The sequence below is a fragment of the Mycteria americana genome, assembly GCF_035582795.1.
Source record: "Mycteria americana isolate JAX WOST 10 ecotype Jacksonville Zoo and Gardens chromosome Z unlocalized genomic scaffold, USCA_MyAme_1.0 Scaffold_18, whole genome shotgun sequence".
Lineage (NCBI taxonomy): Eukaryota > Metazoa > Chordata > Aves > Ciconiiformes > Ciconiidae > Mycteria > Mycteria americana.
The window spans coordinates 23,151-40,049 of NW_027445436.1; the positions used below are offsets into that span (position 1 = coordinate 23,151).

General features: G+C 37.7%; 1 protein-coding gene across 2 annotated transcripts in view; it reads right to left on the reverse strand.

The window, feature by feature from the left end:
• Window positions 1-16,899, reverse strand: part of LOC142402952 (rapamycin-insensitive companion of mTOR-like) — a 77,996-nt gene that overhangs the window by 23,106 nt on the left and 37,991 nt on the right. Inside the window, exons 1-7 of one of the 2 annotated variants that reach the window (XM_075488928.1) lie at window positions 15,383-15,466; window positions 11,037-11,168; window positions 9,934-9,997; window positions 6,206-6,332; window positions 5,038-5,207; window positions 4,725-4,792; window positions 3,727-3,794 (exon numbers count right to left, since the gene is read on the reverse strand). In XM_075488928.1, the coding sequence (XP_075345043.1) occupies window positions 3,727-3,794; window positions 4,725-4,792; window positions 5,038-5,207; window positions 6,206-6,332; window positions 9,934-9,997; window positions 11,037-11,168; window positions 15,383-15,393 (640 nt within the window). In that variant the 5' untranslated portion in view covers window positions 15,394-15,466. Of the gene's footprint in view, window positions 1-3,726; window positions 3,795-4,724; window positions 4,793-5,037; window positions 5,208-6,205; window positions 6,333-9,933; window positions 9,998-11,036; window positions 11,169-15,382; window positions 15,467-16,899 lie in introns of those variants that run through there. The other variant, XM_075488927.1, reaches the window with a different exon arrangement.

Consider the following 16,899-nt stretch of genomic DNA (forward strand, 5'->3'; position numbering starts at 1 on the left):
TAATCTCCAGTCAGCAGGGACCTCCCCAGTTAGCCAGGACTGCTGGTAAATGATGGAAAGGGGCTTGGTGAGCACATCTGCCAGTTCCTTCAGTACTCTCGGGTGGATCTCATCAGGCCCCATAGACTTGTGAGTGTCTAAGTGGTGCAGCAGGTCACTCACCATTTCCCCCTGGATTATGGGGGCTCCATTCTGGTCCCCGTCCCTATCTTCTGACTCCAGGGGCTGGGTACCCAGAGAACAATTGGCCCTGCTATTAAAGACTGAGGCAAAGAAGGCATTAAGTACCTCAGCCTTTTCCTCATCCTTGGTCACTATGACGTTCTCTCCCCCGTCTACTCGAGGCCGGAGATTCTCCTTAGCTCTCCTTTTGCTTCTAATGTATTTGAAGAAGTGTTTTTTGTTGTCTTTTACGGCAGTAGCCAGATTGAGCTCTAGCTCAGCTTTGGCCCTTCTAATTTTCTCCCTGCACAGCCTCGCTACACCTTTGTAGTCCTCCTGACTTTTCAACACGGTTGATTGTACTTTGCATAAAATCTCTTATAATTTGGTCCTTTTACACTATATTTTTACTCAATTAGTTTAATATTTCAATACTAATATGACAAACACTCAAATTGTTTATAAGTGTTACAGAATACCTCCTGAAGCTAATGATTACACTGAATTTCAGCCTCAAATTATATACAATCTCTTCAATCAAAATGTGGCTGCAAAAACCTTGCTCGTTTCCTTGAGCATTTTAATTTATTCTGTGATGTATGAAGAGAAACTTCCAGTAACATGCTATGCAGAAAACAAACAAGTTTCTCCAAAATGTAACTTTAAATGAACGAAGAGAAGCAAAGTTTGCACACCTTTTTGTCTTACATATTATAAACAAACCCAAGTCTTGGTTCATTAAAAATTACTAGAAGATGAAAAGTATCACCTATTCATCTATTTATTTTCACTAATAAAAATTTAACTTTAATGACGTGCTTTATATGAACTTGAAGAAAGTCCTCAAGTTCAAAATTTCCATGTCACAAAAATTTATGACAAGCACATGTGGCCACATACACATTAATGGCATTTAAATATGTTCCACAGTGCACCTGAGGCCTTTTTTTTTCCCCCCAAGAGCATATAATAGCCTGTGGTGGGTTGACCTTGTCTGGACACCAGGTGCCCACCAAGCTGCTCTATCAGTCCCCCTCCTCAGCTGGACAGAGGAGAAAAAATATAATGAAAGGATCATGGGTCGAGATAAGGACAGGGAGAGATCACTCACCAGTTACCGTCACAGGCAATACAGACTTGACTTGGGGAAATTCATTTAATTTATTGCCAATCACATGAGAGTAGGATAATGAGAAATAAACCCAAATCTTAAAACACCTTCCCCCCACCCCTCCCTTCTTCCCAGGCTCAACTTCACTCCTGATTTCTCTACCTCCTCCCCCTGAGCGGCACAGGGGGACAGGGAATGGGGGTTGCAGTCAGTTCATCACACGTTGTCTCTGCTGCTCCTTCCTCCTCAGGGGGAGGACTCCTCACACTCTTCCCCTGCTCCAGCATGCGGTCCCTCCCCCGGGAGACAGTCCTCCATGAACTGCTCCAGCGTGGGTCCCTTCCACAGGGTGCAGTCCTTCAGGAACAGACTGCTCCAACGTGGGTCCCCCATGGGGTCACGAGTCCTGCCAGCAAACCTGCTCCAGTGTGGGCTCCTCTCTCTCTCCACAGGGTCCACAGGTCCTGCCAGGAGCCTGCTCCAGCATGGGCTTCCCACGGGGTCCCAGCCTCCTTTGGGCACATCCACCTGCTCTGCTGTGGGGTCCTCCACAGGCTGCAGGTGGATATCTGCTCCACCGCTAACCTCCATGGGCTGCAGGGGGACAGCCTGCCTCACCATGGTCTTCACCACAGGCTGCAGGGGAATCTCTGCTCTGGCACCTGGAACACCTCCTCCCCTCCTTCTTCACTGACCTTGGTGTCTGCAGAGTTGGTTCTCTCACATATTCTCACTCCTCTCTGCCGGCTGCTGTTGTGCAGCAGGGTTTTTTCCCCCTTCTTAAATCTGTTCTCACAGGGGCACTACCACCATCGCTGATTGGCTCAGCCTTGGCCAGCGGCGGGTCCGTCTTGGAGCCGGCTGGCATTGGCTCTATTGGACATAGAGGAAGCTTCTAGCAGCTTCTCACAGAAGCCACCACTGTAGTCCCCCTGCTACCAAAACCTTGCCACGCAAACCCAATACATGGCCACATCCCAATTGCAATGCAGGAATAGATTTGGGTGCACACAGTCATTGCTGGATGCCCGAATTTCAACTCTAAAGACATGATCGCACATGAGGATAAAGGACATGGTAATTAGCTCTAAAGAATAACCCAGTCTGGAGAATAAGGAGAACAGAACAGTAGAACAAAGCAGACAGTACAGATGGGGGGGGGGGGGGGGGGGGGGACACGGGACGGACGGACAGCACACATGATGACACCACCACACCAACAAAAAAACCCCAAAAAACTAAAAACAAAACAAAAAAACCAAACCAAAAACCTGCCCAAAAAGCCATAACAAAGAAACCAAAACAAAAAACACCCTCAAGTCTGGTTTTGCTACATGTCCTTTGGGAAGACTGACAGTGTAAGGACATTTTTGTACTAAAAACTGTTAAGATGTTAGTCTCCAATATAACAAGTAATATAAAAAACAAAAAGGAAGAACATATAACAGTGTAAGTACCACGGCAAGTAACATATTCCAAGACAATTGTTTCTTCAGTCACTTGAACTTTTCAGGCTTATGCTATTAGTTCTAAGTGTTTGAGTTAAGGAAGATGCAGCAACACTCCTATCAAACTGCTTCTCAGAAGTTTCAAAGTTGTCACAAACTTTCCAAGCTTCCTCCACAAGCAAGTGAGAACACGTGAGAGACTTCTGAAGGATACCTGGATGTTAAATTAAGCTTACTGATCATTTTCAGAACATTAAAAAATAAAGCAAATAGTCTTACAAAGCAAAAGCCTTTCTGTACAGTCTGAATCTTTCCTAAGTACAGCCTGTAAAAATCCTAACCAAAATTTTGGTAAATGGTCACATCAACTGATTTAGTTTATTTCCAAGACACTGTCTTGACTAGAAGACCGAGCAGTCCCTGAAGCAATATCTTCATGTTGGATATTGTAATACTGCAGAGAAAGGATTTAGAAAAATGCAAAAACCTACTTTTTTTATTTAGTAATGTCTTCTACATGAAAAATCCAAAACTACGTCCATACTGCAATTTATCTTCAACTATAGCACTTGGTAAAAGCAGGTGCTAATGAAACTATTCTGTTGATATCTCTTTGCACAGACAAATAGATTTCTTATTTACAGTGGCAGAACAATCTCACATGCAAATTCTTATGATATGATGCTCTCTCCAACATACTCTACACCCATCAAATGTCAAGTACCACCATCAAGGTACAACTTATATGGCATTCTATACTTAAAAAAAAAAAAAAAAAAAAAAGCAGCTGTGTCTTGTCAGTAGAGTTAGTCAAAGAAAACTATGTACAAGTCCTCCAATTTAACAATATCAAAACACATCTTAGTACCATCGTAGGAAGGTATTGATAGAAACTACAGATCAAGAGAGACAGATTCTGTGCTTAAATAAACCACTCTTACACTAGAAAGTAAAATTCCCCTTCCAATCATCCAACTTCAAACAAATAAACAAACAAAATCTTACCTGCCCATGATCGAAATGCTGCTACTATTCCCATTTTACTAGCTAGGAACCGTGCTTCTCTGTCCTCTCTGTCATTAAAATAACAAATGTCACAATACAGCGTTAATTACTGTAAAACAGTGTTACTAACTTAGCAAGTACTACTTTCAGTAGTTAACTGAAATTTTAGATGGGGGACAAAATCCAGAGTAAGAAAAATCTGTTACATACATATATATATGTGTGTGTGTGTGTGTGTGTGTACGCAATGTGTACACACACACAAAGATTAGAATTTTTTAAGTATTGTTACTTTTCCTTTTTCAGTGGAGGTTCCGTGGTAGGAGGAATGTCTATTGCCATTTGATAATAAAAAAGAAAACAAAAATAAACCACCACCCCACCAAACACACACACACTGAATAATCTAAAGTTGGAAGCAATCTCAGGAGGTCTCTAGTCCAAACTCCTGCACAAAGAAGTTGTCAGCTCCGAGACCAGACCAGGTTATATGCAGAGCTTTATCCAGTTGGGTCTTAGAAACTCTCAAGGATGAAGGCTGCAGGACCTCTCTGGACAGCCTGTTCCAACACTTGACTGGCCTCAAAGAATCCTGCCCCACCCCCCCATATCAGGTTGGAACCTCTCATTTCCATTTCTGAGCCTGACCATACAACCATCAAACATAAAACTAGCTCAAATGCAAACTCCTCATTGTGGATGTTTAAAGCTAGATAAAAAGAAACCCATACGTGAAGTAAAAAATTATAATTGTGATGATTTTTTTTAAGTAAAAGAAATATAATGGGGGGGGAAGGGAAGAAGGGTAAAACTAATTTTCCCTTTTAAATCTGAAACACTTAACACTATTTTAGGAAGTTGCATTCTAAGTTGCTATCATATTCAACTTCAAATAGTTTAATATTAGCTAATTGCTTTTATTTTGTCACTTTGGAAAGAAAAACAGTTTAATTCCAGTACCATGAACTGGTAGCATAAGTAGCAGCACTAACACTTACTTGAGTTGTCCTTCTGCTGTGTCTGGATTATGCCTGTAGTGAAAATCTGTGTAAGGAGCTAAAATTCGCTAAACAAAAGAAAGACATGCATTACTTTCACATGAGAATAGTTAACAGGTCTTGCCCTTTCCTCAGTCCCACTCCAATCTGTCATGTTATTCCTGCTTTATAAATCATTAAGCTCTTAGCCTAAAATGTTGCATTTAAACATTTTGCACTAATACAGAGGGTGAAATCTGAAGTGAAAATTAAATGTTATCATTAGTAATACAATGTTTAACTTCTGTCACTAAACAAGTAAAACTGAACCCACCTCTAACTCTACATCTGCTCGCACATACTGTCGGGTCTTTGGATGATTAATGAGGTGCAAAACTGTAGTTATCAAAGCCTCATTTATTCGGCTTAGCTGACAATCAATCACATTTTTCAAGATGGTACTTAAACCACCCCGAAGAGCCACCACCTCGGGATTCTGAAGTGCTAAATGAAGAAAAACATGTCACTTCCAGCCAGTGATAGGAAAGAAAACATTTCACAATTTCCAATACAACAAACTTGTCGTCTGTTTAGTACATATATCTTTTTCTTCCTGAACACTGCTGAGGCACACAGTAAAGCTTTTAATGACTGACATTAGCAATAAATTGAGATTTTTGATTAATTTATCATCAACAAAAATACTGGTCAGTCACCACTGTGCAGCAATTTCCCAGCTTATTTCTAACCAAGTTTCCATACAGTAGTGTCTGGATTTCCCTGCAAAAAGGTTTTGTGCTTCACTGGACTGACACGGATAAAATATTTATAACTAGAATATATACTAGAGTAACAGATTGTTTAGCTCTTTAAAACAGAAGTTTGTATCTTGAAAATGTTGCTGACGTTATTTCTCATTGATACAAAACTGAAAATAAAAAACCAAACCCCAACCTTTAAAAATCAGCACCCACATATAAGTATAGGGAGTTAGTATAAATCACTGTCCAGATAGCCTTTACATGGACACAAATACTGACTTCCAGAAGCCAGCTAACCACAGTACCCACTGTAAAAATTTTTAAAGGAAAATGTTTTGTAGTTCTCTGAACGCTTGTACATTTGTCAGCACTTCATGTATGGAGTTTTCCCTACTTCCAATCCATTAGTTTTAGAAACATCAACTGCAGCAGGGAAATGTTTTTAAAGTAACGCAAAAATTGGCAAATCTTAAAGGAAAGTACAGTACCTGAAATCTTCAGGTACTTCACTTAAGAGATTTTGATTTTAAGTTGAAGTGGTTTTGTTTTATATCAAACTAACGACTAAAATATACAAAATGGACATTAAGAACATTTAACATCCAATTCATTAGTTATTAAACAAATACCCTTAATTATTTGAATACAAACCATTTAATATGAACCCACAGAAGAGAATCTCTTAGAAGACTGATGACAACCACATCAACATTTTTCTTAATTAGCTTTCAGTTATCTTACCTAGTTCACAGATAATGGCTATACACGCTCGAACCATTCTGTCTCTTTCTTGAAGACCATCGTTTCCAACCGCTATCAAAGAATTAGTAATAGAACTGGGGAACAATGAAGCATTCACAGTGATCATCTGCCAAAAATGAAAGAAAAAGCCCTCTGGTTTCTTCATAGTATTTCTCTAAATATACTCAGATTCACTAGCATTTTGTTTCCTAGATACTACCAGACCAGTCCATATATTACTTCGTTGTATCCTGCAAATCCTCAAAACACTTTCTTTTGTTCTTGAAATTCTTTATTCATCAAGTTACCAGTTTCTTCCTGCTTCAGTTTATTTTTTTTATATTATTTTATTATGAGAAGAAAGGGTAAAAAAAATCCTGACTGTTGCAGAGAGAACTACTGGTATCTTCAGATTTTTTCCAAGAATTTATTTATCAACAGAGAACACTATCCCATAACAGAGTAGATTACAAGCTCTTTTCTAGAAGATTCATTCATACTGCACCAGATATCTATCTTGAATACCTATTCAACTTTTTAATTAGCCAAGACTAAACTCTCTTGTTTTGTAGAAAGAACCTTAGGCTGCTGCAGACTACAAAAAAGGCCAGTCAACAAAAGAAGCTGCTATAGTATTTGGAAGGCAACTGTCAGCAACACCCCTATATCCTCTTGTATAGTACCTGATCTTCCTAAAACTGCAGTGTAATACAACTTCATCATAAGTTATATAGCTATATGTCACAAAACACACACACACTTTAAACACGTTAAAGTTTTTAAATGTTTACTGGATATTGAGCATTTTTTGACATCTCAATTTTATTTATTAGTAGAAAAAAAAAAAGTGATACGGTTGAGTGGGCTATAACAAATTACGTTGTTCCCCTTTTAAGCAGTCAGACAAAAAAACCTACTTCCCCATAGTAATATATCTGTTTAACTTTAGTGACGTTCATGTTCCATAGTACACAGGATAGTTTGCTAAAATTAAATATACCTCTTAAAAAAGTGTGAATAGCGAGCTACTCAGCCTTTGTAGTCTCATGGGGGGGGTGAGGGGGTGGAGTGGGGTTTTTTTGCCTTTAATGTGTGCACAGGGTCTTTGCTCCTTAATCTGGTATAAATTATGCTTGTCCTAAACTAGCAGCTGGAGGATTTCCATGGCACAGGAGCTCTTCAGTAGTGTAAAGGAGCACTGGCTGTTAAAATCTGTTCTTCTGTCTCAAATTTATTGCAAATTGTTTTTATTTTTTAATTGAAGAATGACTAAGCAAGCTTTAATTTAATATCCCTTTTGTTTCCAACAAAAGCAGGCTTATCTCTATTATCTTTCCAAAATTTTTTTGTCCTATATTCATTTTACAGCTCCCTTAGATGTCTTACAGATATTTGTTCATATTGTGGACTTGGTGGACTTGGCAGTGTTAGGTTAACAGTTGGACTTGATGATCTTAAAGGTCTTTTCCAACCTAAATGATTCTATGATTCTATAATCACTGCCCCACAGAGTACAGTCAAAAGAGAATATGAGCTCTCAGTCTTCAAAAAAAATCAGAAACCAAATTTAAAAAGTGTGAAGTTGTTTTTCTTTTCTCTTCCTACACTACTTTAACCTGCACCGTTTTTTAAATGAGTTTATCATTAAGTGCCTTTTATAAATTCATAAAACAGGATTAATATTTTACATTTTGTTCCTCTACTCTATGAAAACAAAGAGAAGTGAGAGAATGTTTTGTATCTGTGCTATTCTTACATAGGCATTTTTGCTATCAAAGATGAGGTTAAAGAATTGCATCCATATTTTGGAACAGAAAACAATAGTTCCAAGATGCTGGTGGAACCCAGTTCAGCTCTTCCATAGCTCACAGCAAATTATCTCCTGCACAAATTAATTACATTTGATTGTTATATTTGCCATTCATTCTCCTCTCCTAAGACCTTCATATAATCTTTTAGGAATCCTGGTATCAAACTACTGAGTCTGAGATCTTGCGGGAAATGAGGAGAGATGGGAAAAGGGCAAGAGCAGGGTAATAAAAAGACATTGTGAAAATACAAAATGTGCCATTCAGGACACGTGTCACAGTATCCTTTGTGAGTGAGTGTTTCTCAAGTATCGACTGCTCTGTGCCAATGCATGCTTAACTGCTGCAGCCTAGACAGGACATGAAAAAGGTGTTAACTTTACTTGTAGCCAGGCTGGGTGGCTTTTTGTTTGTCTGACATCATCTTTTAAGAAACAAGGATGTTCTAGGTAGCAAGAGATGTTAGGAAACATTATTCATCAACATAGTTCTCAGCATCGGAAAATCATCAGCATCCCTGTACAGCATATACATTCCATGCATGTACATCCCATGTACAGCATCCTTGTACAATGATGGAGGAAAAAGCACTCGTGACCAGCGGTATGATTTTTTTTTTATTGTTTATCTTTCAGGATCATTTTTTTAAGTCAAACTAATGGATTGATTTCTCTTGCTTCCTCTTGTTTCTTTCAAGCAAGACAGAAGTCTTTGCTCAACTAGGAAATGTTCAAGAAAGCCCAGGAATATGAGGACAAATTTCTGATCCAAATAAAACCAGTTCATTATAAATGTGTTTCCATTCCATCTTCTGATTTAAGTTATTCTGGCCCTACACTGAAGCTCTCTTTTAAACCAGATTAGCAAAGAACTTTTATAAATTGTGACTTCCTCAAGGATCCATTCCTTTATGGTTGTGGTTTTTGTTTGTTTGGGTGGGGTGGGTGTTTAAGCTTTAAAACTCTTTTTGGCACAATTGTTAATCAAGTATATTGTCTCTCCGGTAAGAAACCAAGTGAGCTCATTTTAAGAAAAGAAAGTGCATATCAAGCTTCCATATTTTCAACCTAAATATATATATTAAAAATACATATACACACAAAACAGATTAAATGCACACAGTGCTCCTGGGGAACAATTCTTCCAACTACTTCAAACCTTACTTGAGTCTTTGGTAGTTTTTCCTAAGATGCTCAGTAGAAGTAGAAGAATGTAAGCAAGATAAAGAATAGCAAAGTCCAGTACAAAGGCAGAGTACTATACTGCCTGAAAAAAACCAACCTTCAGTAGCTGTATATGCCAATTTCTCTAGGATGAACTTGAAAATGCAACTACCACAGCTTCAAACATCTCACATCCATGGGTACAGAGTACAGTAACCACGACAGACTAAATATGTCTTATCATGTATCTGAGAAAAGAACTAGAGATAGCATCAACCTCTATGGATAAAGCAATAAGGCTAGAAGCATTCCTTCAACTGATTATTCCAGCGATGGCAATTTGTCTCATTTCTCAAATGGCAGAAAATCTCCCATCTTTGATTTACAGATGCTTAAACACATTATATAATAAAGTTAAATCATTAGATGAAACATAATAATATGGTTCTTATACCCTTGCATTCATCATTTGATAATTTTTTCCCAAATCTTGTCCAGTTTGATCTCTGTCAAAGGAAAATTAGCAGGATTTTTCTAGCCCACTCAAGATTCTCGGTGGTAAGAGATTAAAACCAAAACAAGTCTCAGCACTACCCCTCCTTCTCTCTTTTGAATTATCAGCTATCATTTCTTCTCACATGATAAAGTAAGGTAAGGTATTAGAGACTATGTGAAAAAAAAACTGCTGATGGAGAAAACTTGGAGTCAGCACAGCTGATTGGCATAGCTGATAAGACCATATATATTTAGATTTTACCTTTCTGACTAATCGAAGCGCTTGTGTTCTTTCTACTTCATTACTCTGCTGTATGTCAATACACCTAAAATAAGTTAAAAAAACACTTTTTGTTTATAACAGTTAAGGTGAAAGTTAGTGTTAACATCTCACATTAATATTTATGCAATTGAATAAACAGAAGAATATTATGACTGTTTAAAAATTCTGCCTTTCAGCAAGCATACTCATTATGATTGGTCAATTAGCTTCATTTTATATTTTTTTTCCCAGTTATCTTCATTATAATTAAATCACTAGAACATTCTCAAATATACAGTGACAAGGCATAATAGCTTCAACAAATATTTTCTGAGCTAGATGCATTTGTCATTTCAAAAGAAACTATACAAAGTACTTGTAATGTTTCACATCAACATGTTTTGTGTGTGTTCTCAGATCACAAAAGTCCTTTTGCTCCAACAAAATTAAACAGCACACTAAAATTTACTATGTGTGTATATTTACCAACAGAAACACACACATATATATCAGTATATTAAATTCAACAAGTTTTTAACAAAGGAAGCACTAGAAATTATAACATTTAGATCCACTCATGACGCTGATCTTATTATCTCATTATTAGTTTGCCCTTTGGTATTCTTCTGTTGTGTTATGGGTTATACTTAGATTACAAATTCTTGGGCATGAACTACTTTTTTCCCCTGACTTTGTACTAGAGGCTCTGAAGCACTATGATAATACAAAGAATCAGAACAACTCCCATAAAACAACTTAAGTCATGAAAATTACTGAGGTTTCAACCTTCTAATAACACCACAGATTAATTTATGATTAATGGCATTTACGATTAAAAAACATCTATAATTTGTCTAATTTTTTAGTTACTCATAGCATATCATATATTAGGACAGCATTTTATTTGGATTAGCTGGTGTGATGTATTATCCCTCTATTTTTAAAGAGGGACATTATTCATATTGAAGAAAAATTACTTTTATAAAGCTACATATCAAGAATGTAAGAGGATATGAAAACACCTTTTCTCACCCATCTCAACCACGAAAAAACAAGTGATTTACAATTGTATAATTTACAACAAGGAAGGAAGGGAAAATTACCTGGCTATCAAGTAATCCACTTTCAACTTTAGCACCTTCTGGAGAATACTGGAGTCTCGAATGAGATAGCGGAGGGCTCGCAATCCTGCTGCTCGCACCTCTTTTGCTTCATTTAGTAAAGCTAACCGCAGACTACAATGAAGAAAACAAGGGGAACAAACAATTATTTAGCAGCAGGTAGACTTCACCATCTGACATGCAGCTACTACCTACTCATTTAAAATAAAAAGGTTGATTTTTAAAGACAAATATTCTGCATTAATTTTCTGTCTTTGAGATATTCACCTGTACAGACTAGAAGGCAAACCTTCACCCTGCCAGCAGATGTAAACAATATATTAATCTGAAAAAGCCACAAACCAATTTTTTTTCCTTTTTAAAGAACAGTTTGTACATCCCTGAAATTATATATGACCAAGACTTTTATATGACTTGTTATTTGACAAAACAGCTGAGCACAATATTAGTCCTGAAAAGGGATTCTGGATTAGTTACAATTTTCAAGAAAATTAACAGGTGGAGAGTATTTCCTCCTCTGCTAGACTGCCAATCCATAAGCATGAGTCCTCAAAACAATGTCTTGACACCTAACAAAGACAAATTTGCACCTTAAGTAATTATATGAACCACTCACTAAAGATGTTATAGCACCAATGTTTACATGAAATATGAGAGAGTCATAACTTAAGCAGCCCCAAACAGCACCGATTTCTACAGATTTAATTTCAACATATAACCAAAATGTATTTCTCTTCAGACAGATTTTGAAAGCATTTTGCTTGCACCGAGGCGGGCTTTCCTAAACATAACTGTCATCATAATGTATTTTCCTAAATTTACTAGCTAGGTAAAAAGAAAGGAGATTTTGAAGACCTCCAGGGATGGAGTTTGAAAGTATTAAATGACACACTGTCCTTTTGAAGGCCCTCAAAAGATTTGCCCCTCTTGCTTGACTACACAGGAAAGGAAAAGAAAAAAAACAAAACAAAACAAAACAAACCCACAAAACACACACGCGCAAAAAAACACCAAAAAAACCCAAACCACAAAACACCAAAAGAACCCCAACTCTCAGCCACATATTTTCATAGGATTGTTTTAGTGGACATCTAAGAATATAAATACTTCAGCCAGTAAGACTGAATTTCAACCTATACAAATTGATTTTTTTTCTTTTCTTATTCTAGGATGGTCATGCATGGTAATCAGCTATACCAAAGCCAAAATCTTCTAAATCTTTCTGCAGATCAGCCAGCCTGTGTAAAAGTCACTATAACAGGAACCTACTTCTAGGCAATGTCTAGACAAAGTAGAAAGGCTGCAATACTATATGCAAATAAAGATGAACTGATTATTACTTTCAGCACCAAGTAGGGAATTACTTCAGGAAGACCATCATTGCTGTAATATCAAATACGATTCTTCACATAAAAAGAGTGCCACTAATTGTCTGTCTATATTTACTTTATGCTGAGCTAGAAGCAAATAAGAAACAGATTCTAAGTATTGTGAGGTTAAGAAAAATTCTTCCTCTAAAAAAGCTGAACTAGGAGAGATTTATTTCCAAGTCATTCAAGAAAAGCAGACAGAAGGAAAAACAAGTAACTCTTCAACTGTGTTGAGAAGATAACAGGTATTCTTTAGATCACAAATCATGTTTTGTTTCTAGCGTTGCAGATTTGCAGAGACGGAAGTCTGAGGTATGAGCACATGAGACTCAGTTGTTGTTACTGATATTTTTCTATTTGGACTTTTACCTCACAATTTGCAATTGGTTTGGATATGCCAGTTTAAGACACTTCAGCGGAATTTCCTTTTATGACAGAAGTTACCCATTACTCATGAAAAAAGTGTCATTGCTATCCATGACATTTCTTATTAGGACAGCCAAATACTGAATCTGGATTTTTTTTTTTTTTCCTCCTCATCAAGTACATTACTTTTATATTTGAGAGGAAAACGTCTCTTCAATGGCAGAACAAAACAATCTTTAGACAAATAGTTTCTCAAAAGCAATTAATGCTTTGAAAGATTGTTCTACAACTCACAAGAGGACGATATTCTTAATTTGTAGACAGAAGTTAATTTAGAATTGGCAACAGTGAAACCACAACAAAGGACAACATTATAATGAGATCACAGAATCGTATAGGTTGGAAAAGACCTTTAAGATCATCGAGTCCAACCATAAACCTAACACTGCCAAAACCACCACTACACCATGTCCCTAAGCACCTCATCCAAACGTCCTTTAAATACCTCCAGGGATGGCGACTCAACCACTTCCCTGGGCAGCCTGTTCCAAGGCTTGACAACCCTTTCAGTGAAGTAACATTTCCTAATATCCAGTCTAAACCTCCCCTGGCACAACTTGAGGCCATTTCCTCTTGTCCTATCACTTGTTACCTGGGAGAAGAAACCGACCCCCACCTCTCTACAACCTTCTTTCAGGTAGTTGTAGAGAGCGATGAGGTCTCCCCTCAGCCTCCTTTTCTCCAGGCTGAACAACCCCAGGTCCCTCAGCCGCTCCCCATCAGCCTTGTGCTCCAGACCCTTCCCCAGCTTCGTTGCCCTTCTCTGCACACGCTCCAGCACCTCAATGTCCCTCTTGTAGTGGGGGGCCCAAAACTGAACACAGTAGTCGAGGTGCGGCCTCACCAGTGCCGAGTACAGGGGCACGATCACTTCCCTAGTCCTGCTGGCCACGCTATTTTTGATACAAGCCAGGATGCCATTGGCCTTCTTGGCCACCTGGGCACACTGCTGGCTCATATTCAGGCGGCTGTCAACAAACACCCCCAGGTCCTTCTCTGCCAGGCAGCTTTCCAGCCACTCTTCCCCAAGCCTGTAGCATTGCAAGGGGTTCTTGTGGGAAAAATATGTAGGAAAAAATATGTAGGAAAACCTACACACATGTGTCTGTATGTGTCTGCGTGTTCTGACTTCTCAGCTGTACCACAAGCAGAAAACTTGAAAAATGAATCAGACCTACTGAATAACCCAAAAGGAAAGGGAGAAGGAATGAAACAAGTAAGAGAAACAAGCACTTTCTTCATACTAAGTCATTACTTTAGAGGTCTGCATGAAGATTCCTATCCTAAAGTCTTTTTTTTTATTATACTAAATATGAGTTAGACTAAGAAGTGAAAATGATGGAAGAACTGGAGGAAATTTGTCAGTAAGTATTGTCACTGGCCCACCAAGCTTCACATCTAAGTGTTTGGAAAGAACATTAACATGAACGATCTGCATATATTCACTAGCACCGTATTATAAACTGTAGCGGCCAAGATGGAGAAAAGGCGATAAACAGGTCTATACAGAAAGGATTCCAAAGCACATCCAGAGGATTGTTTATCATCTTAAAATCACCTTAAAATAAAACTGGTTAGCCATGTGAAGCACCCAGAAGAGTTTACACAAACTGTATTCTGCTAATCTTTTGAAAGACTTGAAAGGAGTTATTATAATAGTGTATAAAAAGGCATAAGGAGTTGCTGAAGATTGTGTTAAGGGATATAAAGAGGTTATAGGGTGATGAAAAGTAGTTTCACAGATCAAAATCTGAAAAGATAATTCAAAGAGCAGAGGTGAATGGAAGATTTTTATCCTGACAAATTTTTGTCCTGATTTTTATCCAGTTAAGTACTAGGTTCACAATCTCTTTTTGTAGACACTATTCAATATACAATTCATGATTTGGGGAAAGGAATGGGGGGGGAATACAGAGAGCAACGTTGTTTATATTAACGAGAATAGGATGGGGTTATGAGAAACTTCAAGGGGACTTAAAAAGTATCTGTATGCATAGTTAACAAAATGGTGAAGAAAATTCAAGATTGTTAGATGTGAGTTAATGCACATCAAGACAAAAAAAAAATGTGTTATAAACCCATACTACATGATTCTAAAATAGCCATCGGATCAAGAAAATTATTTTGATATGTGCGCTCCACGTGCATCTGTGGCTGAAAGAGCCAAAAATACATCATGATTGTGTAAGAAAAAGTAAGCGCAATACTACTTGCCCCAGTATTTTAAGTGTCACTGCAGAAAGGAAAAGAACTTCCTAAGACAGCATTAAGGCTGATAAATATTAAGACTGATAAAAAGTCTGGAAGAACTAACAAAGGATGGAATAAGAAAGAATATTCATTACCTATTACAGGATCACTTTTTTTACCTTTTTCTAAAGCATCTCATCTACTCACTACAGAAAGATAACAATGGTTTTGACAAATCTCCGTTTGATCCAGTCAAGTAACTGTGAAAATCCTGAGTTTTGCTTTTATGGCCAAAGCCTCTTGGCACATTACTAGAAGACCTCAAAAGTTTCCAAGGCCTACCAACACTCCATTTTCTTCGTGGCTCAAGGCTTCCTCTCAGTTGTCAATGGTATGGTGCTCTGGGAACCAGCAAGACCCATTTACACTGGGAATGACAACAAAACGTATCACTATTATCTCCATCTGCTGGCAGGAATAAACTATAATCAGGCACCTGGACTAACAAAATACTAAGAAGAGAATGAGTTCTAAAAAACAGATCTTTAACTTGAGAATAATTGCAATTATTGCAGACTACTATTGCAGACAATTGCAGACTAAAGACAACTGTCTTTAGTTTGGGTAAATAGTCTATCAAGGTTACTGATCCCAAAACCTAGAACTTTATAGGAAATCTATAATTATTCTTGAAATCATTGATTCCCTTAGAGTTTAATGCTTTAAGGTTAGCCATTCATGCTTCACAAATACAGAAAACTCAGAGTATTTTTTGCATCCAAATAACTTTTCTTGTTTTCAAAGAAAAACAAGTTTGTTCTGTAGAACAAAAAGGTTTCCCTATGGAAATTAAGATAACATTGAGAACATGAGGAGAGCAAATTAAAGAACTTGCATGTTATTTCCAAAGTACTTAGCCTACCTCAAGGTCATTTCCTAAATTAATTCATTAAAAAGTTCAGTATTTGAAAGTTACTCAGAGTGCCTGTATAGCAAAATAGCCTGCAAATGGAATACTACTGCAGAATGGCTATAACCCTGTAGGGCAAATTTTTAAAAATTGCTTGAAAAGTCTGTATTTCATAAAAACAATCCATCCTATAAATATTTCTGAAGAACCACCGACCAGTACAATTATGGTTGTTAATATCTGAGTATTTGGGTTGCGTGCTTGAGCTTGAAAATTATCACTATAGCAGAATAATCTACATATATGCGTAAAAAATTTGCTTCTCATGTACATACACAGAGGAATCACTGGACTGACCAAAGTAACATCGCTAACCAAGATAATTTTCCTACTATCTGTCTTTAATTTTTTGAAAAAACATTTTTGGCCTTTTTTTTTTTTTTTAATAAGGGGGCTATGTTTCTTCATGTGTCTGCTGAGAACACTTTTATCTGTTCCTTATCAATATCCTTAATTGTGTTTGGATTAGCAGATCTTTCTGCAAACTTTTTCCTATAAAAACAAACAATAGTATTTGTATAACCTTTTAAGACTTGTTGTCCTGGTTTCGGCTAGGATAGAGTTAATTTTCTTCCTAGTAGCTGGTATAGTGCTGTGGTTTGGATTTTAGTATGAGAATAATGTTGATAACACACTGATGTTTTGGCTGTTGCTAAGTGGTGTTTACACTGGTCAAGTCCCCTGCTCTGCCAGGTGCACAAGAAGCTGGGAGGGGACACAGCCAGGACAGCTGACCCACACTGCCCAAAGGGCTATTCCATACCATATGGCCTCATGCTCAGTATATAAAGCTGGGGAAGAAGAAGGAAGGGGGGAACATTCGGAGTGATGGCGTTTGTCTTCCCAAGTCACCGTTACGCGTGCTGGAGCCCTGCTTTCCTGGAGATGG